We start from the raw sequence: 27,028 nt of genomic DNA on the forward strand, positions 1-27,028 counted from the left end.
TTTGGTGCTCAGCTTTCTTTATAGGCCAACTGTTACATCCATACATGACTACTGGAAAAATCATAGCTTTGACTAGATGGACCTTTGTTGGTAATGTCTCTGCCTTTAATATGCTGTTTAGGTTGGCCATAGCTTTTCTTCCAAGGAGCAAGCATCTTTTAATTTCATGGCTGTAGTCACCATCAGCAGTGATTTTGGAGCCCCCAGAGATAGTCTGTCAGTGTTTCCGACCTTTCCCCATCTATTTGCCATGAAGTAATGGAACCAGATGCCATGATCTTAGTTTTCTGAATGTTGAGTTTTAAGCCAACTTTTTCACTCTCCTGTTTCACTTTCATCAAGAGGCTCTTTAGTTCTTCTTTGCTTTCTGCCATAAGGGTGGTGTCATCTGCATATCTGAGGTTATTGATATTTCTTCCGGCAATCTTGATTCCAGCTTGTACTTCACCCAGCCCAGCATTTCTCATGATGTATCCTGCATATAAGTTAAATAAGCAGGGTGACCATATACAGGCTTGATGTACTCCTTTCCCGATTTGGAACCAGTCTGTTGTTCCATATCCAGTTCTAACTACTGCTGCTGCTTCTTCTTTTTTTTTTTTTTGTAACTATTGCTTCTTGACCTGCATCCAGATTTCTCAGAGGGCAGGTCAGGTGGTCTGGCACTCCCATCTCTTGAAGAATTTTCCACAGTTTGTTATGATCCACACAGTCAAAGCCTTTGGCATAGTCAATAAAGCAAAAGTAGATGTTTTTCTGGAGCTCTCTTGCTTTTTCAATGATCCAGTGGATGTTGGCAATTTGATCTCTGGTTCCTCTGCCTTTTCTAAACCAGCTTGAACATCTGGAAGTTCATGGTTCACATCCTGGTGAAACCTGGCTCGGAGAATTTTTAGCATTACCTTGCTAGCCTGAGAGATGAGTGCAATTGTGCAGTAGTCTGAACATTCTTTGGCATTGCCTTTCTTTGGGATTGGAATGAAAACTGACCTTTTCCAGTCCTGTGACCACTGCTGAGTTTTCCACGTTTGCTAGCATACTGAGTGCAGCGCTTTCATGGCAATCTCTTTTAGGATTTGAAATAGCTCAACTGGAATTCCATCACCTCCACTAACTTTGTTCATAGTGATGCTTCCTCAGGCCCACTTGACTTCGCATTCCAGGGTGTCTGGCTCTAGGTGAGTGATCACACCTTCGTGTTTATCTGGGTCATGAAGATCTTTTTTGTATAGTTCTTCTGTGTATTCTTGCTACCTCTTCTTAATATCTTCTTCTTCGGTTAGGTCCATACCATTTCTGTCCTTTATTGTGCTCATCTTCGCATGAAATGTTCTCTTGGTATCCCTCATTTTCTTGATGAGATCTCTAGTCTTTCCCATTCTATTGTTTTCCTCTATTTCTTTGCATTGATCACTAAGGAAGGGTAGCAATTGCTTACATGTAAAAAAAAAGACAAAATGACTAGGTTTACATATTTTTATATCTGAAGCTAAAAATTCCCTTATCTCATCAATACTTAATCTTCATAAAATCAAATGCTAAATATTCATCTAGCCAGTCTCCCAACTCAGGAATATTTTTTCAACAACCCTAGCCCCACCTCTGAAGCACAATCAAAGATAACTGGATCTGTTTCCCAGAAAGAGAGGGGCCTAACTTCCATTATTACAAGATTACAAATTGCCATGTCTACTAATTTTTGAGACGATTTTATCCATTTCGCTGTATAAAAGAGAGCGATTTCTCTCCTTGCTTTGCAATCCCTTTAGCAAAATTGCCTGTGATGTGCTTCACATTCTGGTTTAATGCTTATTCAGGCATAAAGCTTTTCTGTTTTCACTCCCTTTGTGCAGCGGTTTTTCTGAATTGGGAGGTATTACTTTTAGCTATATTCCCACATTTTCTGAGGATCTATTACTATTTTTGTGGCTTTCCATTGATGTCTTGAATAATTCTGACAGAAGTCTCTCAGTTCTTAAAAACAAAGAAACAAAAACCCCCACAGAAAAAAAATCCTTAAATATTCAGTACATAATTTAACGTTATCTTATATGTAGTGTTTTAGTATTTGTCTTTAGAAATCTATTATTATATTTATAGCCTGACTTCTTTTTGATATTACCTTCTCTAAACCTAGACCCCAAATTTTGAATAATGAAACCATTGGTATTATCTATTTAACACGTAAGGTTTGTTCTCTCATTTACATTTGTAATTAGGCATATACAACTGTGACAATTGTTCTGTTGTATGTATTGTGCAATATTTGAAAAAGGAGGACAAATAAAAACTAGAAACTATACATCCCTAAGTTAACCAGGTAAAATGTTATCGATGTAACATTTATACTTTTTAAGTTGGGTGGACCATACTTGCATGCATATAAAGGACACACTGCCAACAGATTTTGTTCCTCAGTATAAATACCTTCTCAATGGGAGGCAACAGTAGCAAATACTTGCAGCATATATCAAAGGGGAAATGTCAATATCCTCACTATTTATAATATCATACCTATATTGGGGATTCTATCCCACTCCATACTGATAATATTAATTACTATTACATTGACCAGACTGATGATTGCTGTTTTTCTTTACAGTTATCTCTAAGGCCCCTGCTACAAAATATTGAGCTTCCCTTGTGACTCAGCTGGGAAAGAATCTGCCTGCAATGTGGGAGATCACTGGGTTCGATCACTGGGTTCGATCACTGGGTTGGGAAGATCCCCCTGGGGAAGGAAAAGGCTACCCACTTCAGTATCCTGGCCTGGAGAATTCCACAGACTATAGTCTGTGGGGTCACAAAGAGTTGGACACAACTGAGTGACTTTCACTTTCACAAAATATAGATCTGAAATTGAGCTTTTCAGAAGATGCATCGAAAGAACTTTGACATGTAACTGTACCTGATACTGTCAAGCTCTACTACAGGATTTAAGATTTTCCAAGCCATATCAGAAGCAGGGTACTTAATCCAAAATCAACAAAGCAAAAATTAATCACAATGGACTGAATTACACTGGGCTGAATGAACTGATTTGATTATGACTAAAGGTCCTTTATTAAAACCTTCTTTTAAAAAAAAAAAACCCAAGACTTTTTATACTTTTGCTACCTTCTCCCTCAAATTTTAGAAAACTATTTAGGTAACTGAACTTTTGATAAACTGTCAGGAATACTAGCAATGCTTTTGAAAATATAAAATACACATTGCTAGGCCGTGTTACAAAACAATACAGAAGAGTGATTGGGTTTTGTTAAAACTCCTTTTTCATAGGAATGTGATTATTAACACAGGCTTAAAACTAAGCGTGAAAGTGTTAATTGCTCAGTCCTGTCTGACTCTTTGTGACCCCATAGACAGTAACCTGCCAGGCTCCTCTGTCCATGGGATTTTCCAGGCAAGAATACTGGAGTGGGTAGCCATTCCCTTCTCCAGGGTATCTTCCTGACCCAGGAATTCAACCTGAATCTCCTGCGCATCCTCCATAAACAAGAAGGCCTTCATCCCTTTTCACAACTGTGTCGTATAAACAGACCAACTTGTTGGTCCAGTGGTCAAGAATCCACCTGTGCTCTAGAAATCCAAGAGCCGCAACTACTGAGCCCATGTGCAGCAACTACTGAAGGCCACGAGCCCTAGAACATGTGCTCCACAAGGAAGCAGCCCCAGCTCTCTGTAACTAGAGAAAGCCTGCATGCAGTAACAAAGACTCAGCCCAGCCAGTAATAAATAAAAATAAATATTTTTTAAAAAGCAGGCCAAGTTGAACAAAAGATACAAATTTAAATATTCTATTATATACCTATCTAAGAGTCTGGTCATGTTTGATCAAATTCTTGATCTTGCCTTCCTAAACATTTTGAAATATGTATTTCTTATACTATTTGCAGAGCTGTAATTCTGCTGCAGAGAAACAAGTGAAACTTAAAAGATGCATTAAGTATTTTACATGATTCAGCTGTGCTCCATCTCCTTGAACCCTTAATTTAAGCCTTAAGTTACCCCATGTCTTTCTCCTTGTCTCAGGCTGTATGTTTAAATTTATTTTTAAAAAATCAGGCATCTCTAGCATTTTAATTTGATTTGAGTCTCTTTATGCCCTGGGAGAACTTGCCTCATAGTTTCATTGGAGGCTCCCAGGGCATCAGGGTAATTTCCTACAGGTCGGTGGGGGATCAAATGTGGAAACAGGGAAGACACTAAGGATATTAAAGCAAGTAACCTAGGAGAGAAGATAGTCCTTCCACCAAGGTGGGAGCACTGTGGTACTGAGAATTGATGTTTCCATATATATTTTGAAGGCAAAATCAGGAAGATTTCTTGAAGAATTGAATGGCGTAGAATGAAGTCATTATCAATTAAATCAGGGAGTGATTTAATGACAGATTAGGAGGAGGAAATACCAAAGATTCTATTTTGGGCATGTTAATTTTAGGATGTCAAACATCCATGTGAAGATAGCAATTAGGGGATAGGGGGAATTTCCTGGCAGTCGGGTAGTTAAAATTCAGCACTTTCACTGCTGAGGCCCTGGTCAGGGAACAAAGATACCACAAGTCATTTGGCCAAAAAAAAAAATAAGAGAGAAAAGAAAGAAAGTAATTGAGGTTATGTCTCTATGGAGTTTAGGAGAGAAGCCTGAGTTGGCAATATAAAGTTGGAAGTCATTGAGATACAGATGGTATTTAAAGTCTGAGCTTGGTAAGATCTTCAAGGGAGTGAATATAGAGCAAGAAGCAGTGAAAACTTAGGCCTGTATCCCCCAACATTAAGGGTCTGTGGAGGAGAGATGAACTAACAAAAGATACAGAGCCTCTGATAAAATGGAACCAAGTGAAAGAAGCATATCAAAGAGAAATTATAAGATCAATTATGTCAGTGTTTCCAATAGATTAAGTAAAATGAAGACTAATTATTGGCCATTGGATGTATCAATAGGAAAATGATTGATGATTTTATATTCGTTTACTTTCTGTCTTTTCCCTAGTAGAAAAAAAGTTGGGACTTTTCCCCCTCATACTATCACCAGTGCCAAGTACAATGTCTGAAATCTAGCAGTTATTCAATAATTAATAAATAAATGAATTAGTTAACTAATATTCCTGCTGCTATTGACAGAGAGTTCTTCTTACTGACTGTCCTACAGTGTACTGACTAGGGTAGAGTCCTGAGCAAGCAATGGAACTGTGTTAAGCAATACATGCTAGTTCTCAGGGCATTTAATCACAATATATTTTTTCTATTTGTTAAAGTTTTAAAGACTATGGTTTCTTTTTAAGGGTAGTTTTCCAGCATAGCTGGAAAGAAAAGCCAGGCTGTTTACCTAGGTTTCTGATGCCTCGATTCTATAACCACTGAACCTAGCAGATATTTATAGCAAGATCTTTCTATGCAACAAACTTTAATCCATTGACCACAAATAAAATAAACTCTTGAATTAGAACTCAATCCTCTCTTGGGAGAAAGGAAAGAACTTGAATTCCTGGACAAGACCTCTCTTTGCAACAAAGAAAGATTGATGCTCTGTCTCTTAATTTGGGTCTGAACCTTGGGGCTGAGAGTTCCACAACCTTTGATTTTATTCTCTTAAAGTTGAAACTGATGAAAAAATGATATTGAAAACCAAAATTTGCCCTTAGATTTGAAAAGGCCTGTGGAACCAGGAGAAATGAGAGGTGCTAATGAGTTGTATTTGAGAAGACACAATCCCACAGATTCTGATAACTGGTCTAGGGAAACATCAGTTATTAACATTTAAACAAACAACTTTCTCAACAACTTTCTCAGAGAAGTAATTCTTATGTGCCTCCACATAAGAGAGAGATCTTATGCCCACATGATGCCTGGGTTCCTTTTTGGCACTTAAATTCTATGCCATTCAAAAAAATGAGATGAGGTTGATAGAAAGGGAGAACATGGAGTAAGAGAAAGACAAAAATTACAGCAAACCTATCAGTTATGCTGTGATCATCCTCAGAAAGCTCAGGAAGGCTCCTCCTCCCCTTTATATACCACCCAGATTGTAAATACAAATGAATAGGATGATATCGTAGAAATAATCAAAGTGATCCTTATCACTCAATTGTATAAATGGAGAAGGCCCAGAAAAATATGTAACTTAACTCATTATCACAAGGGAATGGTGGTATAGGTTTAATCCCAAATCATCTGCTCCTAATGATTAGACTTAAAACTTTTCACCATCTTGCATCCCTTTAGTTGGTATCAATAGTAAAATCACAGTAAGTCGGAAAGAGAAAAACAAATATCGAGTATTAACTCATATATATGGAATCTAGAAAGATGGTACTGATGGACCTATTTGCAGGACAGCAATAGAGACACAGACCTAGAGAACAGACTTGTGGATACAGTGAGGGAAAGAGAGGGTGGGATGAATTGATTAGTGTTGAAACATATACATTACCATATATAAAATAGAAAACCAGTGGGAATTTGCTGTATGATGCAGGGAGCTCAACTGTGACAACCTAGAAATGTGGGAGGGGGGAGGGAAGTTCAAAAGAGAGGGGAACATATGTATACCTATGGCTGATTCATGTTTATATATGGCAGAAACCAACACAATATTGTAAAGTAATTATTCTCCAATTAAAACCAAATTGATAAAAAAAGAGTAAAGTCATAAAAGACATTTGCATCTCTCAAAATATTTATTTTCATCTTTTACATCTTGAATAGATTTTTTTTATGTCCAAAATATATGTTGGTCTGCTTAGTGATGCCAAATCAGACTTTTCACAAGATGAAAATAAGTACATTTTTCATGAACATGTTTACATTAGTGACCAAAAAATTAAGAAAATGTCTAAAACATTTGCACTGCATATGTGGACCAGAAATTTTGTGCTTTTGCTTTATCTGATCCATTACTGTAACTGTCCCTTCTCAATTCTTACCACCAGCGGTATTCATTTCACCAAATACATAAATTAACATCTGAAAGTGAAGTTGCTCAGTCGTGTCCGACTCTTTGTGACCCCATGAACTGTAGCCTACCAGGCTCCTCCCTCCATGGGATTCTCCAGGCAAGAGTACTGGAGTGGGTTGCCATTTCCTTTTCCAGGGGATCTTCCCAACTCAGGGATCTAACCGGGGTCTCCCGCATTCCAGGCAGACGCTTTAACCTCTGAGCCACCAGGGAAGCCTTAAATTAACACCTAATGAGGACCAATTATGAACCTCGCCTTTAAAAAAACCACCTTATTTTTTAAAATTCTTTTTAAACTCTTTAACTCACTTGATTATATGCGTATACTAATTTCAAGTGTTCTCCCAGATTTTCCTTGTAGTCCAGTGGTTAAGAATCCGCCTGTCAATGCAGGCAGCATGGGTTTGATCCCTGGTCCTGAAAGATTCCGCATGGCACGGGACAACCAAGCCCAAGTGCCACAACTACTAAGCATGTGCCCTAGAGCCCGCGAGCCACAACTATTGAGCCAAGATGCTGCGACTACTGAAGCTGCAACTACCAAGAGCCGGTGCCAGAGTCCATTATACCTTACTTCTTGTCAATGTACTGCATATCATCGAAATTTTCAAAGTACCCTCTCTTAATTGGACGGCTTAACTACAAGAATTTTGATTTTTAAAAAAAGCTACTTGGCATCAAAAACTTTTACGTTGACTAGCTACGTCGACTAGCTAGTTATGCAACTTTAGGCCCCCACCAACCCAGGATGTCAAGATAACGAGCTTGACGGGGCACGGGACAACCGCTGTACAAGGGTGGGGCTGGGAGAGCACGCACCCTGGGGCAGAAACAAGACGGGCTTTTAGACCAAAGTATTAAGCGTATGTTTGGAACTTGATGAAACTAGAATTACAGCTCCTTACAAGGAAAATTGGGAAGCCCTGAAAAGGGCCTTTTGTTATGTGAATGGAAAAAAAAAAAAAACACTCAGCCGCCGAAGCCGTAGAGGGTGCGTCCCTGGCGCTTGAGCGCGTAGACCACGTCCATGGCGGTGACAGTCTTGCGCTTGGCGTGCTCGGTGTAGGTGACCGCGTCCCGGATCACGTTCTCCAGGAACACCTTCAGCACCCCGCGAGTCTCCTCGTAGATGAGCCCAGAGATGCGCTTCACACCACCGCGACGAGCCAGGCGCCGAATGGCAGGCTTGGTAATGCCCTGGATGTTATCACGAAGGACTTTGCGGTGGCGCTTGGCGCCTCCCTTACCCAGACCCTTCCCGCCTTTGCCGCGACCAGACATACCGAAAACCTGAAGACCCAATAAAGCCTGATTTCCGAGCCTCGCGATGCACCTTTATACATCTGTAGGCGGACCGAACTGAGAACCTGAAGAAAGGAGGCGGCGGGAAGTCACGCCTTAAGTGGGGGAGGGGAATTGGACCAAAAAAGAAAAAAAAAAGGCCTCTGTTCTTTTGTACTGTGGTAACTCTTCTGTTACTTTAAGACTTAGAAATGCTTTTGAATGCGAGCGAAAATATGAATGTTGTGGAAAATACAGAAAAGGAGAAGTAATAACTTGTTATCGCACCACACGCAGATCTCCGCTAGTAGCTAATTTGGTATTTTGGTGAACAGATAAAAGCGCAGACTCCAAGAAAATGTATGCTATTCTGTATATGGCCTTCTAAAACCTCTTTATACTGATATATTTAAATCAATTCCCCTTGAGCTTTTAATAACAAGTTATTAATGTCTGATTATTGCTTATGAATTTTCCATAGCACAGTTTTAAACAGTTCTCTACCAATTCCTTAATCAGCAAGATTTAATATAATTTTTTTGCTGCACTTGAAATACCACTTTAACATCATACTTGAAACTATGACTAAAATTCTGTTCTATGTATTACAGTTTCCAAATAATCTGTTACATTCAGAATTAATTTGGGGATAAATTATATTTTGTCTTTGATCAATTGTCCACCCAACAAGATTTATGGATTTATTGCCCAGTAAGAGTACCATCTTTAATGTAATTTCTGTAACATACTGGGAAAATTTGTCCTTCCTACTGTGTTTCCATTAGAATGCTTTCAACATTGCAAATTGTTTCAAGAAAAAAGAAAAGAAAACGCCTTTGGGCTTTTCAGAGGCACCAGGCTTTCCTGCCAACATAGAGAAGGTGCATTGTTTCAAAGAGAACTGAAGAGGTGAAGGAAATTTAAAGTTTTCCAATTCTTCACTCTTAAACTGGCACAAGAGAAAGGACTCAGGATTTTTTTCAAACTGCTCTTCAGCCATCTACTACCTTTAACCATGCTTATCATTTTACAGTTTTTTACCGAAGGTGGTGGAGCAGGGTGGGGTAAATTGCAAGGAGAGGGATCTAGAAGAAAACTGTCAAAAACTATGCTATCACATGACAAGTCAAGTCCTGTTAGTACTCTAGCTTAAAAGTACTGTACATCCCAACTATAAAGGTTGAGATTTTAATAATGCATGTGGTTCTGGGCCAGTTGCAGCTTGGAGAGCAAGCATTCAGACACACTGGTGGTGAAGTCGGCCTCCTTGTCATCTAATATCTAAAACTACTAGATCCGCCTCTTCAATTTCAAACGCAGTAAGTAGCTAAGTAGTGAAAAGTTGCAACCAGGAGAGCCATGAACTACACCGGGATTCATGACCTCTGAAGAAGAGAATGTCGGTCAGGGGTCAGAGACGAGGCTTGAACAGTCGAAGCTTACCTGAAATAAAATTTTATTAACATATACAGGACTTCCCTGGTGACTCAGACGGCAAAGTGTCTGCCTACAATGCGGGAGACCCAGGTTCGATCCCTGGGTCAGGAAGATCTCCTGGAGAAGGAAAGGGCAACCCACTCCAGTGTTCTTGCCTAGGAAGTCCCATGGACGGTGGTGCCTGGCAGGCTAGAGTCCATGGGGTTGCAAAGGGTCAGACACGACTGAGCAACTTCACTTTCACTTTTTTTCCCACAGGGATAAAGGAAGCTTCTGACATCAGAAGGGGGCATTAGAAAAGGACAGAGAGTGACCCCTTCGCTAGCTTTCAGCAAGCAGTTATATATCTGTTAAAGAATCACCTCAAAACTGAGAGTTGCATCAGGCCCCTCTCCCACAACAGGCATTTTGAGATAGCACTGGCCTAAAGTGAGTCATCCCCCGCCCCCGCCATAAAACAATTGACATGAAATTTAAAGAAAGGCAGCTTTCCAAGCAAATACATAGTTTCATTACCATAGCTTAAGAGAAAATTTCCTTGAGTAAGATAACAATGGTTTGTTGAACCTTTATCTGTTCAAGGTTTGAGTCTTAGGCTGAGCCGACTTGAAGACACGCAGATTCCCAGGCAAATACATCATTCATTAACACAGCTTAAAAAAAAAAGATTTCCATAAGAAAAACGCATTGGTTAGCTCAAGGTTTGAGAAAAGTTTAAGTTCAGGTGTCATCATGACAACACATAATTTTTTTTTCATTTATTTTTATTCGTTGGAGGCTAATTACTTTACAATATTGTAGTGGTTTTGCCATACACTGACATGAATCAGCCATGGATTTACATGTGTTCCCCATCCTGATCCCCCCTCCACCTCCTTCCCCATCGCATCCCTCTGGGTCTTCCCAGTGCACCAGCCCTGAGCATTTCTCTCATGCATCCAATCTGGGCTGGCGACCTGTTTCACACTTGATAGTATACTTGTTTCAATGCTATTCACTCTGAGCCTCCCACCCTCGCCTTCTCCCACAGAGTTCAAAAGTCTGTTCTATACATCTGTGTCTCTTTTTCTGTCTTGCATATAGGGTTATCGTTACCGTCTTTTTAAATTTCATATATATGCGTTAGTATACTGTATTGGTCTTTATCTTTATGGCTTACTTCACTCTGTATAATGGGCTCGAGTTTCATCCATCTCATTAGAACTGATTCAAATGTATTCTTTTTAATGGCTGAGTAATATTCCATTGTAAATATGTACCATGGCTTCCTTATCCATTCGTCTGCTGATGGGCATCTAGGTTGCTTCCATGTCCTGGCTATTATAAACAGTGCTGGGATGAACAATGGGGTGCACGTGTCTCTTTAAGATCTGGTTTCCATGGTGTGTATGCCCAGGAGTGGGATTGCTGGGTCATATGGCAGTTCTATTTCCAGTTTTTTAAGGAATCTCCACACTGCTCTCCATAGTGGCTGTACTAGTTTGCATTCCCACCAACAGTGTAAGAGGGTTCCCTTTTCTCCACACCCTCTCCAGCATTTATTGCTTGTAGACTTTTGGATAGCAGCCATCCTGACTGGCGTGTAATGGTACCTCATTGTGGTTTTGATTTGCATTTCTCTGATAATGAGTACAACACAAAATTTAAAACCTTTAAATTTTGTATAGAGGTGGGGGGAGAGGGGGGCGGGGGAAGTCTGCCACTTGGAGTCTATTTCCTCCGCTTCGGGACCCCTAGCCTTCCTGTTACCTTCTGTAGCTTATTGGTTATGCTTCAAAGAACCAATTCTATGTTAGAACTTTGTCTTTGACTTGCTTCTCATTATTATAATCATACATAATGAGCTGCCTCAGAGGACCCTGGCCCTCGGCCTGTTAAATTGCTTATGTTCAGGTCACAGAATCTAAACAGCTCACTGACGGCTTTCTGAGTAGTATCCTTTGCCTAAACATTTTGTTTCTGAGGCTCATTGGCCTAGAGTGCGACGAGCAGCGAGTTTGGAGTCAGCAATGAACAAAACACAGATGCCGAATAGCTTAATTTTAAGACCTTAACTGTACGATCACAGAAAACCCCAGAAATGATTGCATTGCCCCGGCTGCTTACACTGCAATGGGTTATCTTAAAATACTTTTGCAAACAAAACTCAAAAGTGAAACTTAAGCCTTTCATTAGAGGAAATGTTTTTATATTGTATGAGCAAAACAAAAAATCCTCTCTACCAAGAAATTTATTTAATGCCAAACTTGCAAACTTAAGTAAACCGTTCAAAAACAGCAGTGAACAGGCTCCTTTTATAGAAAAAGTATGTGGCTCTGAAAAGAGCCTTTGGGTGAAAAAATCTGATTACTATGCAGCCAGATGGCTCACTTGGAGCTGGTGTACTTGGTGACGGCCTTGGTGCCCTCGGACACCGCGTGTTTGGCCAGCTCCCCGGGCAGCAGCAGGCGCACCGCCGTCTGGATCTCCCTGGATGTGATGGTCGAACGCTTGTTGTAATGAGCCAAGCGCGACGCCTCGCCCGCGATGCGCTCGAAAATGTCGTTCACGAAGGAGTTCATGATGCCCATGGCTTTGGACGAGATGCCGGTGTCCGGGTGGACCTGCTTCAGCACCTTGTACACGTACACGGAGTAGCTCTCCTTGCGGCTGCGCTTGCGCTTCTTGCCGTCCTTCTTCTGCGCCTTGGTCACCGCCTTTTTGGAACCCTTTTTCGGGGCAGGAGCGGACTTCGCGGGCTCCGGCATGGTGAGGTACTGCAGTCAACCAACCACTAAGGAAATGAAAGCCGAGAGGCACCTTTTTAAGGACAATGCTTTATGCAAATGAAGCTCAGTACAGGTTTCTGGTGATTGGTACGTCTTCTGTGTGACATCACAGCTCAGCTTCGCCCAATCAAGGTAAGCATCCTGCATAGTCGCATTTCGATTGGTCTAAACAAAAGTAAAACGGTAGCCAATCGTACCGCTTTCTTTTCGCGCCCAGCCGGGGTTATAAAGTTTCCGTTGCTGTATTCGCTGAAGTCATTCCCGACGGTGACCGTTGATCCTGAGTCATGTCTGGACGTGGCAAACAAGGCGGCAAAGCTCGCGCCAAGGCCAAGACTCGCTCTTCGCGGGCCGGTCTCCAGTTCCCCGTGGGCCGAGTGCACCGTCTTCTTCGGAAAGGTAACTACGCCGAGCGGGTCGGGGCTGGGGCCCCGGTGTACCTGGCGGCGGTGCTGGAGTACCTGACGGCCGAGATCCTGGAGCTGGCGGGCAACGCGGCCCGGGATAACAAGAAGACGCGCATCATCCCGCGCCACCTGCAGCTGGCCATCCGCAACGACGAGGAGCTCAACAAGCTGCTGGGCAAAGTCACCATCGCTCAGGGCGGTGTCCTGCCCAACATCCAAGCGGTGCTGCTGCCTAAGAAGACCGAGAGCCACCACAAAGCCAAATAAAGAACCAAGATTGGAAACAACCAAATAAACGGCTCTTTTCAGAGCCACTTCTATCATCAGAAAAGAGTAACACAATTTACTGCACTTGAAACTAAGCACTGTTGATTATGGTTCTGAGACTTGCAACTTACTGCCTGTGGCCGTGTAAGGTATGTTCTCCTGGTCTATATTTCAGAATTGGAATTTAGGGGCAGTTGTGAACGAGAGGACATTTGTATTAGGCTAAGTTTAGTTTTGGTTCCCTATAACCATGGTTCATATTAGGAAGTTAAGTATGTGGTGTGAATTTTTGTATTCGTATCGTTTGCCTGTACAGGAAAGATTAAGTACCAACTGGGCAATACAATCTGGCTTATAACAACGATGGTGATGCATCCTTTTGGTTGCAAGAACACTAATGATGGGAACTTAATTTTAAAAAGTGAACTTTTCTGAAAAAGCCAAAGTTCGTTTTCAGAATAAGTACAAGATTCTGGTAGTCAGGCCTAGCAAAGTCCTCTAATTCTAGAATATGAGACATGTTTGGAACATTTATGCCATTTACCATTTTGGCCTTTTCAAGGATTGCAGACACAAAGACACTTGCTCTCAAGTGTTAACGCACTTATTTTCAACAAACACCCCACACTTAGGTACCATACGTTGATAAAACGTTAATGAGACACTGCCTGTTTTATGAAAATCTAATGAAGATAAAAGGAAATAAAGTACAATGTAGCAAGAGGAGTAAGCACAATACAAAAGGAGCATAGAGGAAACAGAAGTAACACTTGGTCTGGGGATTAAAGGAAATTGAGAAATAGAGGAAAGCATAGGGATTTCAGCAGAAAACTAGTGTCACCAGACTCGAGGCTTGTACGTGCAGGCAAATGACAAAAAGTTCGCTATTGGACAAAAATAAAGCAGAGATCACAGGAGAGGAGCCAGAGGGATGGATCTCTAGGTCGTTCCTTTGGTTCTAAATCCTCTATATGTCCTGTATGTTAGTCACAGTCGTGTCCGACTCTTTGCCACCCCATGAATTGTAGGCCGACTTCTAAATCTTTATGTCCACCCCAGACTTGAATTCAAGTTCAGACATGCATATCCATCTACTTTCTGACGTAGTCTTTTATTTTTAACTTTCTTATAGTGGATAAGGCAATAGCAACCCACTCCAGGACTCTTGTCTGGAAAATCCCATGGACAGAGGAGCCTGGTAGGCCGCAGTCCATGGGGTCTCGAAGAGTCGGACACGACTGAGGGACTTCACTTTGATAAAAGTTTCACTTTCAGGCATTGGAGAAGGAAATGGCAACCCACTCCAGTGTTCTTGCCTGGAGAATCCCAGGGACGGGGGAGCCTGGTGGGCTGCCATCTATGGGGTCCCAGAGTCGGACACGACTGAAGCGACTTAGCAGCAGCATACTCATAGATCTCTGGGAAATTAAAAATGTATGTCCCAGACTTATCATCATCATCCTTACTCCCCCAGTGATTCTTAAAGGTATCATCATCTATCCGTTAGCATGAACGAAAATGGTCTGGTATCTGAGTATCCGTTTTTGTCAGCCATTACGGGTATATAGTCCATGGGGTCGCAGAGTCGCAACGACTGAATACGCACGCACACACACAGTATGGGATGATGAAATTCTGGAAAAGCTTAGGTGGAAGGAAAACAAGTTTCCAGACCTGGAATAGGGCTACTAACTTCCCCTGAAAATAATCTTCACATAATGAGAACTAAATACTTAAGTATAATAACTGCATATATTCAAGTGAGGGTGCCCTACCCAGCCAGTAGAAAGGGCATCTGTCCTGGGTCCCTCTTATCTGTTCCCGAACCCAGAAGACCTGGCTTACACAACTAAAAATTACACTCTAAAAATTGGCCTTACACGTGCCCGGGGCTGAGGGAAGGAGGGGGCGGAACTACTTCCAACCAAACGTCTCCCTTTCTTTTAAAGGCTGATTCTTGGGAAGGCTCTCAATGTTTCTCTCAAGGTGCGGAATGTTGGCATCACCCCAAATCTCACATGGTAATCATAGGTCCTACGTTTCACAACGCCACTCACAAACACTACCAGCATAACATCGGTGAGCAAAACTAGAATGTTAGAAAAAAAGTCTAAAAAACAAGTTTCTACAAGGAAAACCAGGAGTAGATAGCAAGGTTAACAGTCCTTTTTCATTGTGTATGTGGGCGGCTCTGAAAAGAGCCTTTGGATAACACCCTGAACGCGCCCGATCTCGTCTTAAGAGCCTTTGGGGTTGAGTAACGTCCAGGCTCACGCCCTCTCCCCGCGAATGCGGCGAGCAAGCTGGATGTCCTTAGGCATGATGGTGACGCGCTTGGCGTGGATGGCACACAGATTGGTGTCCTCGAAGAGCCCCACCAGGTAGGCCTCGCACGCCTCCTGCAGCGCCATCACGGCCGAGCTCTGGAAACGAAGGTCGGTCTTGAAGTCCTGTGCGATCTCGCGCACCAGCCGCTGGAACGGCAGCTTGCGGATCAGCAGCTCGGTGGACTTCTGGTAGCGGCGGATCTCGCGCAGAGCCACCGTGCCGGGCCGGTAGCGGTGAGGCTTCTTCACGCCGCCGGTGGCCGGCGCGCTCTTGCGGGCCGCCTTGGTGGCCAGCTGCTTGCGCGGCGCCTTGCCGCCGGTGGACTTGCGAGCAGTCTGCTTAGTACGAGCCATACTATCAGTAGGTTTAAAGAACGCCACCTAGCCAATATTTATAGAGCGAGACAGAAGCTGATTGGACAAAATGCGACCAGGACTGTCCAATCGATAGTCGGACTGACTTAGTTCAGCTACTTCACTCGGTCGTGTCCGACTCTTCGCGACCCCATGGACTGCAGCATGCCCGGTTTCCCTATCCATCACCAACTCCCGGAACTTGCTCAAACTCGTGTCTATCGAGTCGGTGATGCCGACTCGAACTTTTCGATTGTTGCCCAAAGCCCCTGACCTCAATTTTATTTTTCAATTTTTCCTGTAAAATTGCTCTATATTAGCACTTTACAAAAGAAATAAATACACACTACATGAGAAATATAGACTTGCTAGCAACTACATTAGAATAAAAAACACGAGAAATTATTTGACAATATTTCAACACTATATCTAAAATTTTCATTTCAACATGTAATCAATGTAATTTTTAGATATTTCATTTCAACATGTAATCAATTTTTAGATATTTCATATTTTTAAATTTTTCACTAACAGTTCAAAATACAGTGTACACATATAACACATGTCCACCACTTCCTTTTTCAGGCTAGCCACATGTCAATTGCCCCGGGATACTGGTTTTTACCATACTAAGACAATGAATGCAGCTCTATACCATCACCTGTCAACTTTCCTCTGAACAAATTTTAAGAATTTTAAATTTTTTTTCAGTAAAAACAATTTGATTTGCATGTGAGGAATTCAAGTTATTACTTAATAAACACATCCTTGCATGAACTTCAAACAATTCCTTTGCAACATAATTGATTTTTCTATTTTAGGAATGTAATTCGTTTTTAAAGAATCTAAATCACCACCAATATATATTTACCACACATCCCATGAGTTTGCATCTGTAATGGTTCCTTGCATGCATGTGCGATGCTCAGTCACTAAGTTGTGTCTGACTCTTTGCGACCCCATGCACTGTAGTCTGCCAAGCACCTCTGCCATTTCCTTCTCCAGGGGATCTTCCCCAGCCAGGGATCGAACCCTCCCGTCTCCGGCATTAGCAGGCGGATTCTTTCCCACTGAGCTACCTGGGAGAAACAGGATAAGCTCCTTGCCTGACATCTGATTTTTCTGATCATCTCCCTGCCCTCAGAGCCTAGAAGTTACCTGGCAAGCTTTTTTCTTCTTGAAAGTAAGTGGAAAATGATCTAATTCCGTCAAGATTTTTAACACAATAAAAAGACCAAGAAGATGGCATTTTAACAGTAGAATTTAGCATTTTTATCCTGAAGCGTATGACCATTACCTCATATCGACACAATTTGTGTGGATGGGTCCGAGGGAGCTGGAAAAATACTTGAGAACACAATAATAAACCAATGGGTATAATTACCAGGTACCTCAGGCTAACTTTTCCGATAAAAGATCTGAAGATTTAAAATTTCCTTATTCAACGATGTAAAAAACAAGGTACACTGACGTGAAATTAGAGATGCCGAGAGCTCCGCTTCTCTGTACATCAGTACAGAACTGAATCTCGGAGACAGTTTTGGGTGAAATAGAAAAATTTTACTCCTTTGTCAGGCAAGAGGAGAGACAGAGGGCTGTTTTATCAAAGTGAAGTGAAGTCGCTCAGTCGTGTCCGACTCTTTGCGACCCCAGGAACTATAGCCTACCAGGCTGCTCCGTCCATGGGATTTTCCAAGCAAGAATACTGGAGTGGGTTGCCATTTCTTTCTCCAGATCTTCCGGATCCAGGGGTTGAACCCGAGTCTCCCGCACTGTAGGCAGACTCTACCGTCTGAGCCACCAGGTAAACTTGTCTCAAAAAACCGTCCGTCCCAACCTGGGAAGATTTGATGAGTTTTATACTTCTCAAGGGAGTGGTTTCTGACAAGGTTAGGGTGTATGCAGGGTATCAGGTGGTCAGGTGTCCTAATCTTGATGAGCTTCTCTGATCCCTTCAATCTTGCCTCAGGTGGTTTCTAGTCTGCTCCTCCTAGCAACTGTTCAAATCTACTTGGAACTCAAGGAAGGTCAAGGCTCGAGTCTTACATGCAAAAAACGAGAAAGGGCCCCCATGTTTGGGAGTCCAAGGCCCGTTTCAGGCCTTTTTCAGAAAACTAACGCCGCCAATGATGGCCTTTGGCTTAAAATGCAGGTTTGATTTGATCCCTTGACACACGGAATGCCTTTACTAAACACCATAAAACCAAAAAGCCTTAATGAGTAAATAAACCCTCGTATCTGCCAATGCTTATAGAGAAGTTAAGTTTCAAGGGTGGCATAATACATGTTTATTTTAAACTATCAGCTAAGATGTAAGCTTTAAAACTTAGTGCTCAGTTCTTCCCAGAAACTTTTAAGTGGCTCTGAAAAGAGCCTTTGGTTTGATTCAGACTTTTGAACTGCTGCAAAGTAACGCAGATTTCTATTTGCCTTTGGCCTTGTGGTGGCTCTCAGTCTTCTTAGGCAGCAGCACCGCTTGGATGTTGGGCAGGACACCGCCCTGAGCGATGGTGACTTTGCCCAGCAGCTTGTTGAGCTCCTCGTCGTTGCGGATGGCCAGCTGCAGGTGGCGCGGGATGATGCGCGTCTTCTTGTTATCCCGGGCCGCGTTGCCCGCCAGCTCCAGGATCTCGGCCGTCAGGTACTCCAGCACCGCCGCCAGGTACACCGGGGCCCCAGCCCCGACCCGCTCGGCGTAGTTACCTTTCCGAAGAAGACGGTGCACTCGGCCCACGGGGAACTGGAGACCGGCCCGCGAAGAGCGAGTCTTGGCCTTGGCGCGAGCTTTGCCGCCTTGTTTGCCACGTCCAGACATGACTCAGGATCAACGGTCACCGTCGGGAATGACTTCAGCGAATACAGCAACGGAAACTTTATAACCCCGGCTGGGCGCGAAAAGAAAGCGGTACGATTGGCTACCGTTTTACTTTTGTTTAGACCAATCGAAATGCGACTATGCAGGATGCTTACCTTGATTGGGCGAAGCTGAGCTGTGATGTCACACAGAAGACGTACCAATCACCAGAAACCTGTACTGAGCTTCATTTGCATAAAGCATTGTCCTTAAAAAGGTGCCTCTCGGCTTTCATTTCCTTAGTGGTTGGTTGACTGCAGTACCTCACCATGCCGGAGCCCGCGAAGTCCGCTCCTGCCCCGAAAAAGGGTTCCAAAAAGGCGGTGACCAAGGCGCAGAAGAAGGACGGCAAGAAGCGCAAGCGCAGCCGCAAGGAGAGCTACTCCGTGTACGTGTACAAGGTGCTGAAGCAGGTCCACCCGGACACCGGCATCTCGTCCAAAGCCATGGGCATCATGAACTCCTTCGTGAACGACATTTTCGAGCGCATCGCGGGCGAGGCGTCGCGCTTGGCTCATTACAACAAGCGTTCGACCATCACATCCAGGGAGATCCAGACGGCCGTGCGCCTGCTGCTGCCCGGGGAGCTGGCCAAACACGCGGTGTCCGAGGGCACCAAGGCCGTCACCAAGTACACCAGCTCCAAGTAAACACCTTTATAGGCCGTGTTAAACCCCAACGGCTCTTTTCAGAGCCACCTAACATTTTCCAGAAAAGAGCTGGTGCGCTTTTCTTACCAGTGGGAGGGTGGTACTATCCCTTGAGTGGCATTTTTGAAAATGTAGTTTTAACGAAAGTTTAAAATACCTGGGTGTTAAACAAGAAAGTTGAAGGTTGCCGAGAATTTGTTATGGAAACTAGGTTCATATAGTTCCTCACCTTATGTTTATACTGAATAGCCAGCCACACTACCTAAAAACTTCGAGGGCAACAGAATGCTGGAGAGTTCTAGGAAATCATGAAACTGATTTCCTAACATGGCTTCTCAGGAAGCGTCAGATTCAAATACTTGCAGTTTCGTAAGTTCTATTAATGTGTCTGGGAGCCTGCAAGCACTGAATGGAGGCCATTTGCATACCCGGGAACTCCAAATATTCATTGCATATCCCTTCTCTGCTCTAACAGATAACACAAAATGATCTGAATTGCTTTCTAACTCCTTAAAAAAGATACCCCTGAGACGAATTTTTACAAGTGGGAATGGCAATATAAATTGCAATGCAGTCAGCCACCGAAGCCATGGGTTGCTTCCCTGACCCTTGAGAGAACAACGTCCACAGCGGTGACCGTCTTGCCCTTAGCATGTTGGGTATAGGTTTTGGGGTCACGTTCCCTTTTTCTAGTAAGACTTTCAGCACCCCGCGGGTCTCTCTTTCTAACCGAGATCTAAAGATGCCTTGACCACCCCTGCGGGCCAGGCACCGGTTGGCGGGCATGGTGATGCCCTGAATGTTGGCACACAGGAATTTACTGTAGCTTACCGTAGTTTATAGTCCCTCCCCGCTTTGCCACGGCCTTGACATGTTGAGTACAGATAAGTCGAAGTTCTAAAGATAGAAATGTGGGGGTGGGGGTGGGGGAGATGTATTTTCAAGGCGGGGGCGGGAGCGGAAAGCCAGGCGTTTAGCTGAATTCTTCGGACCAAATTGAAAACTAGAGAAATTCGATGGGACAGATTCGCAGTTCTCGTTTCTCCCGCTTTCTTGTTTCAAACAAAGGCCGAGGAGGAGATACCAGCCGAGGCTGCTCCCGAAGTAGCAGAGTTCTCTTGGATAAATTGAGGCTGAAGGTATGGTACTCGCCGAAGGAAGAAAGGATCCTGTGGATTCACAAATGTATGGGGCACGAAAAGGAGATTGACCAGTGAACGTGGATCTCCAGTTGCTACTTGCCTAACTACAGATGTAGACACAAGATGTAGTGAAGCTTGCAGCCTGAATTGGATTAGGAACAGAAGGACTAACTTCTGGCCCCAGTTCCACCGCTTGCTATGTGACCAGGGAGAAATTTAACCACTCTTGAGTATTCCACTCTGTGGAAGGCACTGTTCCCAAACACACCATGTGCAATGTGGCATATTACAGTGTGCTAACAATGTATGCTAGATTGTGAGGACAGTTCTACGATGTAGGTAGTGTCATCATCTCCATCATCTCAAGGCAAAACAGAAGTAATTTACCAAAGGTCACACAAAATTTTAGGGTGAATGGGATTTAGGCAGCCAAGTCCATGCTCTTAGCAGTAGGATCCACTGCCTGTCTTCGGTCATAATCGCCACCTCTGAAAACAAAGTGACAGTAAAGCTCTGAAACAGGACTTTGTTTTTATCAGTCACTCCTACAGCATGACTATTCATGTATTCATAGTTATTGGGCATTAGCCATGTTTTTAGTGCTGTACTATATTCTTAGCCCAACTAGGCCACTTCTTGACTGTGTCTTGCCACAGGCTATGTAAGGTATGGATCATCAGACCTTTCCTCTGTAAAATGGAAGTAACTCGAAAATGCGATGATAAATTCAGAGGGAGTTTTAGTAGCTCTTGGTCACTCAATGTTCTTTTGTCCTTTTCTCTCCTCTACCTTTGCATATGTATCAGAATCACATGAGATAATAAATATGAAGACTTTAATAATAAAGCATTTTTTTTCTCCTGGAAAGCCGGTAAATCAGTGGGACTCTAGCCAATTTTCTATTATTAACCCCACACACACACACCACACACACACACACCCTGTTGCTTTAGAGTATTAACAAACTTTCAATAATGCTTTTTTCTTTTACCATGCTTTCCAGGTTCTAAAAGAAATCTCTGTAATAGTAAAACTGCTCAAAGTGATCAGTAAAAGTTAACTATTTCTATTCTGTCTTCTAATAATCTTCAATGAATAACAGCAAACAAGATTTTAAACATTTAAATGGGATTTAATGCCAAAGGGATTTTAAATGTTCTTGCTGCCACCAAAACCCAACTGTATTTCCTAAACCACCCTTTCATCCAGTGAACTAATAAATATTATTCAGCATCTACTATTCACTACAGGATAGTCATTGTATGCTGGGATAGGATTGGAAAATTCCAAATAAAGCTGTTTTTGAACTTAATTCTTAGTCACTGCTGGTGGCCTTGAAAACTGGGAGAACTTTCATACAGGAAAAGTGGGCAGTATCCAGCATATTTAAAAACACACATATCTCTACTCCCAGCAACCTCATCTCTAGGAATTTACCATTTTTGAAAATGTGAAAAATGGCATGTTAGAGTTTTCCAAGCAGCCCAGTTTGTAGTACCAAAGACTAGAAGTAATCTGAATGGTGAACAATAGAGTAAAACATTACAGTATATCATTCTCCCTGCAAGTAAAAACAAATCTGAAGGCTCTTTTGCATAATATTAGTAGCAATATTTATTGCTTAGTGTGTGCCAGATAATATCCTAAAACTTTCCTTGTGTGCTTTGCCACGACCGACTCTGCGACCCTTTGAACTGTAGCCCACCAGATTCCTCTGTCCATGGGACTTTTCAGGCAAGAATACTGGAATAGGTCTCCATTTCCTCCTTCAAGGGATCTTCCCCACCCACGGACCAAACCCACGGTCTCCTGTGTCTCCTGCATTGCAGGCAGATTCTTTATCTGCTGAGCCATAGAGGAAATCCCAAAATGTCTTTGTATACATTAAATCACTTATTCTTTATAACAATGTTTTGAGTTAAATTACTGTTTATACTTGTTTTACAGATTATAAAATACAGGTCCAGAGAGGATGAGAAACTTAGCTGTAAATGTACAGCTAGTAACAGTCGTGCCCCACTCTTAGAGACCCCGCAGACTCTGGTCCATGAAAATTTCCAGGCAAGAATACTGGACTGAGTTGCTATTTCCTTCTCTAGGAGATCGTCCACACTCAGGGAGCGAGCCTCGCGTCTCCAAGAAGCCTTGAAAAAGAGAGCTGCCCCCTCTGAGGTTCGAACTCAGGACCTTCAGATTATGAGACTGACGCGCTGCCTACTGCGCTAAGGAGGCAGATGTGTATGTTTGTGGCTGTTCAAAAGTAGTCTAGCTTCAGAATCCATATTTGTAACCACTATGTGGCTTCCTCAAGTATTGATAGGTGATGATCTCCATGATTTATTGTCAAGTGCCAAAAGCGAGATACAGGATAATGTGCAGTAGATTTTTGTACACTTATGTTTGTATGAACCTAAAATATCTCCAGAAGACTACTACACAAATTGCTAATATTGGTTATTTTTGCAGAGAGGATGCTGGATAACCTAGGAGCAAGGATGGATAGAAAATCTTTTTTGATTGTGATGTTTTTACGCACTTTGAATTTTTAGTCATGTGCACATTGTCCATATAAACAAATAAATGAAATAATAAGATAATAAATGATTCAGTAGAGATATACATGGAAAACCCAAGGAGCAAATAATAGTTACCAGCAGAGGGGAGTGGTGTACAAAACAGCATTCTGGGCAGATGAAGTAAGAACATAGGTGTCACATTCAAGGCACTGGGAATGTTGGTGGGACTAATGTCTACAGGAGTGGGCAAAAGGGAGCAGTGCAAAGGGTTGAGCAAGCAGTCTGAATGTTACACCAAGGGCTTCATTCTGTATCATGAGCATGCTTTGCAAAACAATGATAGGACTTCAGTATAAAACCTCTAGGTATGAACCATGAAGAGTTTATCAAATAAGATTCTGAAATAGTCATGATTCTAGATGCCAGTTTAACATTGTATGGTCATTTAAATGAAGCAGACTCTCACATTATTTGTTGAATTATCTAGCAGTCATAGATGTTTCTTTGTTTTCTGAGCATGATGGAGACAGAGAAAGTATCACTAATCCATTAGGGAACTAGTAGTCTTTTTCTTAACCAGTTAAAAAGAGATGTCAAATACAACATTCTTACCTTTCCAACCAGAGAATCAGAATTGCAAACTGCATTGATCTATATTTAAGGACTCTGCAATAATGTTTAACTTTTGGACTTCTTAGACCTGTCTCTTACAAATCAAGTGACACTCCCACATTTTTATTAGCTGAGAACAGACAGTAGTTTCAAATACTGGCACAGAATTTCATATTGGACAGGACAAAGGGAATCTGACAACACATTAGGTCACTTTTTACAGCCAGATAATTAATACATTAATAAAATTATTAATATATCAGCTCCTTAAGGGTGATGTGGATAAAAATAAAGGAAAGAGCTGGAACGTTGGGAAAGGTAATTTTAAGGAAGGCACGTGGACAAGGCCTCACAGAGAAGTCATTGGCATAAAGTGGTGAGTCACTACCTGGGGGAATCTGTTCCAGGCAAAAGGAACAAGTACCCAAACCAGGTCCCTGCTTAGTGTGTTTTGGGAACTGCCAAAGGCCGTTGTGGCTGGAGCAGAGGGAGTCATGGGATGAGAAGTTCTGATTTCTCATCTTTTTCTCTTTGTTCAAGTTAATTTCTGCATCGAGTCTCAACAACCTGCAAGTTTTCTAGATAGCTGCTGAAAAAAATGCCCTGCAAAGCAAGAGAAGATCACTCCATCTCTGTTAAGATCTACATCCAGAAAAACGAACAATAAAATAGTTGTAAAATCATTCCTGAAGAGGTGGGTTCTACCAAAGGAGTCTTGCTCTCAGCCATACCCCAGCACCAAGCCCAGAGCCTAGAATGTACACTGAGTCAGTGACATGCCAACCAGTGTCTTTTCACAGCTTCATATAATGAAAGGACATAGCACTTAGATGGTTATCTAAAGAGGGGAGTTTTCTTATCTTTAATCATCCCACTCTCACAAGCCCACCAATTTGGTGAACAAACATTAGGTTTGAAAATATATGACAAACAAATTGGCCCACAGGAAGACACTGATGTTCACATTACTTATGGTGGCAAAATACTGGGGACACTCTCATTGGTCAAAACTAAGAGATTAGGTCAAGAAAATTCCTGTTTCTAGACCTGTTCAGGTTACTGTTCCTGCATGCTAAACAGCCCAAACTTGATGGCACAAAGTGTTTTATTAATCTTCATGGATTCTGTGGTCAGGAATTAGGTCAGAGCACAGCTGCAATGGCTATCAGCTCTAAGATGTCTGGGGCTTTAGGCAGAAGGTCATTGACTTGTGATTTACAGGACAGCTGCTGAGGGCTAGAATTATCTAAAAGCATCTTCACTCGCTTGTCTGGCAATTGACACTGGCTGTGGGATAGGACTAACATTCAGAGCACTTTTTTTTTTTTTTGGCCACTCGACTTGTGGGATCTTTTTCCCTGACCAGGGATCCAATCTGGTTGCACATCAATGGAAGTGTGGAGTCCCACTGGATGACCAGGGAATTGCCAGCCTGAGCACTTTTATGTAATCTGGCTCCCTAACTGTGTGGTGGCTTCAGAATGGTCAGACGTCTCATACATTCCAAAGATGAGTGCCCCAGGACACCTAACCAGAAGTTGTGACATCCTATCTCAGAATAAAAGTCATAATCCTAACAAGGTTCCACACAGCACTGCCAGTTGTGTGTGAGGAGATGATTAAGTGACAGGGTACAAAGGTGGAAGCAGGGACTTCACCCTTAGAAAAGGTCCTCGAAAACCAGATGAAAATGTTTTACTAGTCATGCTGTCCTAAGGATAATTATTGGTATAGGAATGTTCTGAGCATCACTGGACTTCCAGCATCTGGCCCTGACCTGAAAACCAGTTGTGCCCCTAAGCCATTGAGACAACCAAAACACCCACACATTTTCAAAATTACCCCTCCAGGAGAAAGTACAATTTTGTTGGGGGGCTGGGGGCGGGGAATCACGTTGTTTAAATTTTGGTAATTGGCATCTAGTGCCGCAAAGATCAGTATTTGCCACAATAGATACCATTTCAAGGCTTTCCCATGTGGGCCCCATGGTGTAATGGTTAGCACTCTGGACTTTGAATCCAGCGATCCGAGTTCAAATCTCGGTGGGACCTTACTGGCTGTCTCCGCTTTTGCTTCTGCAACCTCGTCCCTTAACCCAGCCTTTTCCCTTGTAATCCAACCCACCACGCGTCAGTTTTAACGAGCAATGGTAACAGAGTCTTCTCCGACGGGAAATCGGAGCCCACCGGCTGCTGAGCGAAGCTGTGTTGAGAATCCAGCACCACCAGGAGAAGCCGCCAGTCCTACAACCCGTGCCCAGGTCCAGATGCGGAGGCGCCGTCTCACCGCAGTCTCCCTTTGCTTTATTCCTAGAAAGAAATCTGTGTGAGCAGGCAAAAGAACTTTGTTTTTAAAAGAATGGCCTCTTTACCCTAAAACTGGAAAAAGGAGTCTAAACTGATAAATGTGTGATTAGAAGGCGATGAACACGGGGTTCTGTTCTCTCTCGCGGCTGGGCTCTTCACATAGGGCGCTCAGAGGAGGCATCTGAGCCCACAGGAGCAGAGCAGGATAGATGGACTAGCAGTTCGGGCCCTTAACGCTGTCAGGCCGCCTCTTCCCGTCATAACTGCAAATCCCTTCAATTCTTACTTAGACTTATGCTAGGAATACCTCTGCACAAAGTTGATCTTGTGGGACTGTTTTTCAAACTGTGGGTAGCAACCCATGAGTGAGCAGCCCTTGCTATCACCTTTGAAAATTCCAGTATAGGACAAGTTCTTTCCACTTTGCTGGGGGCAGCTCCCCACATTTTCATGACTATTGAAACCTAACCTAACCTGCCCACACCTCCAACCTTGTTTGTCACCGTTCCTGTCACACACATCCCTCCAAAATATCTTCTAGTCACAAGTCATGGTACAATTATTTCTACCATCTTCTTTTCCTTTCAGTATTTACTACCAGCAAAACGTTTTTGCCCTCCATTTTGCCCCCAGTTCTGATTCTCTATTCATTCCTCAAATATTAACTTAGACCTTTCAGTCCTTCTTACCCAGGCCTTCATTGGCTTCCTTTATCTAGGCTCCGTCTGTGTTTCCTCAGCACCCAAATGTCCCCTTCTCCTACCACCTCACGTTTTAATTGGTTGTTGAATAAACCCTCCCTCCTGCTCTAGACAGAAGATCTCCTAGGGGAAAGACCAGTACTGTGGCCTTGTTCACCTTTCACTTCTCAGTCCCACAATCCCTGGCTCCTGTTAGGAGTTCAAAAATATTGAGTGCAAAGTTCCCTGGCGGCCTAGTGATTAGAATTCCAAGCTATCCCTTGTTGGGTAACTGAGATCCCGTAAGATATGTGGTCAAAAGAAACAAACAAAAAATAAATTATATAAAGAGAAAAAAAAAAAACTTGCTGAGTGCATAAAGTTTCACCAAATCTGATTTGATCATCCCAGAACCCAGGGTAGCTTGTGTCCGTGTTTGGTTCCAAAACATTCTGCTCTGCCTTTTCCC

The 27,028-nt window shown here is 42.8% G+C and overlaps 6 protein-coding genes and 2 non-coding genes across 8 annotated transcripts; 3 read left to right on the plus strand and 5 right to left on the minus strand.

The window, feature by feature from the left end:
- Positions 1-7,875: 7,875 nt before the first annotated feature.
- LOC122697472 (histone H4) lies at positions 7,876-8,272 on the minus strand. The gene has a single exon (XM_043908302.1). It carries the CDS (start codon positions 8,237-8,239, stop codon positions 7,928-7,930), a length of 312 nt encoding a protein of 103 aa, XP_043764237.1. The 5' UTR covers positions 8,240-8,272; the 3' UTR covers positions 7,876-7,927.
- A 3,710-nt stretch (positions 8,273-11,982) lies between these two features.
- Positions 11,983-12,464, minus strand: LOC122697465 (histone H2B type 1-C/E/F/G/I). The gene has a single exon (XM_043908293.1). The coding sequence runs from the start codon at positions 12,421-12,423 to the stop codon at positions 12,043-12,045; it is 381 nt and encodes a 126-aa protein (XP_043764228.1). The 5' UTR covers positions 12,424-12,464; the 3' UTR covers positions 11,983-12,042.
- Positions 12,465-12,691: 227 nt separating this feature from the next.
- On the plus strand, positions 12,692-13,150 carry LOC122697456 (histone H2A type 1-H). Its single transcript, XM_043908283.1, has one exon. It carries the CDS (start codon positions 12,732-12,734, stop codon positions 13,116-13,118), a length of 387 nt encoding a protein of 128 aa, XP_043764218.1. The 5' UTR covers positions 12,692-12,731; the 3' UTR covers positions 13,119-13,150.
- Positions 13,151-15,311: 2,161 nt separating this feature from the next.
- On the minus strand, positions 15,312-15,825 carry LOC122697448 (histone H3.1). The gene has a single exon (XM_043908276.1). It carries the CDS (start codon positions 15,797-15,799, stop codon positions 15,389-15,391), a length of 411 nt encoding a protein of 136 aa, XP_043764211.1. The 5' UTR covers positions 15,800-15,825; the 3' UTR covers positions 15,312-15,388.
- A 2,325-nt stretch (positions 15,826-18,150) lies between these two features.
- Positions 18,151-18,656, minus strand: LOC122697449 (histone H2A type 1). The gene has a single exon (XM_043908277.1). It carries the CDS (start codon positions 18,612-18,614, stop codon positions 18,222-18,224), a length of 393 nt encoding a protein of 130 aa, XP_043764212.1. The 5' UTR covers positions 18,615-18,656; the 3' UTR covers positions 18,151-18,221.
- A 230-nt stretch (positions 18,657-18,886) lies between these two features.
- Positions 18,887-19,382, plus strand: LOC122697463 (histone H2B type 1-C/E/F/G/I). The gene has a single exon (XM_043908291.1). The coding sequence runs from the start codon at positions 18,923-18,925 to the stop codon at positions 19,301-19,303; it is 381 nt and encodes a 126-aa protein (XP_043764226.1). The 5' UTR covers positions 18,887-18,922; the 3' UTR covers positions 19,304-19,382.
- Positions 19,383-22,604: 3,222 nt separating this feature from the next.
- On the minus strand, positions 22,605-22,677 carry TRNAM-CAU. The gene has a single exon. It is a non-coding gene; the product is annotated as a tRNA-Met (tRNA).
- Positions 22,678-25,552: 2,875 nt separating this feature from the next.
- On the plus strand, positions 25,553-25,624 carry TRNAQ-UUG. The gene has a single exon. It is a non-coding gene; the product is annotated as a tRNA-Gln (tRNA).
- Positions 25,625-27,028: the final 1,404 nt, after the last annotated feature.

The sequence above is a fragment of the Cervus elaphus genome, chromosome 7 (assembly GCF_910594005.1).
Source record: "Cervus elaphus chromosome 7, mCerEla1.1, whole genome shotgun sequence".
In the NCBI taxonomy this organism is placed as follows: Eukaryota; Metazoa; Chordata; class Mammalia; order Artiodactyla; family Cervidae; genus Cervus; species Cervus elaphus.

What these genes read in the sequence shown, in the direction of transcription:
- LOC122697472 (XM_043908302.1), bottom strand. Translation starts at nt 8,239, where the DNA reads ATGTCTGGTCGCGGCAAAGGCGGGAAGGGTCTGGGTAAGGGAGGCGCC.
- LOC122697465 (XM_043908293.1), bottom strand. Translation starts at nt 12,423, where the DNA reads ATGCCGGAGCCCGCGAAGTCCGCTCCTGCCCCGAAAAAGGGTTCCAAA.
- LOC122697456 (XM_043908283.1), top strand. Translation starts at nt 12,732, where the DNA reads ATGTCTGGACGTGGCAAACAAGGCGGCAAAGCTCGCGCCAAGGCCAAG.
- LOC122697448 (XM_043908276.1), bottom strand. Translation starts at nt 15,799, where the DNA reads ATGGCTCGTACTAAGCAGACTGCTCGCAAGTCCACCGGCGGCAAGGCG.
- LOC122697449 (XM_043908277.1), bottom strand. Translation starts at nt 18,614, where the DNA reads ATGTCTGGACGTGGCAAACAAGGCGGCAAAGCTCGCGCCAAGGCCAAG.
- LOC122697463 (XM_043908291.1), top strand. Translation starts at nt 18,923, where the DNA reads ATGCCGGAGCCCGCGAAGTCCGCTCCTGCCCCGAAAAAGGGTTCCAAA.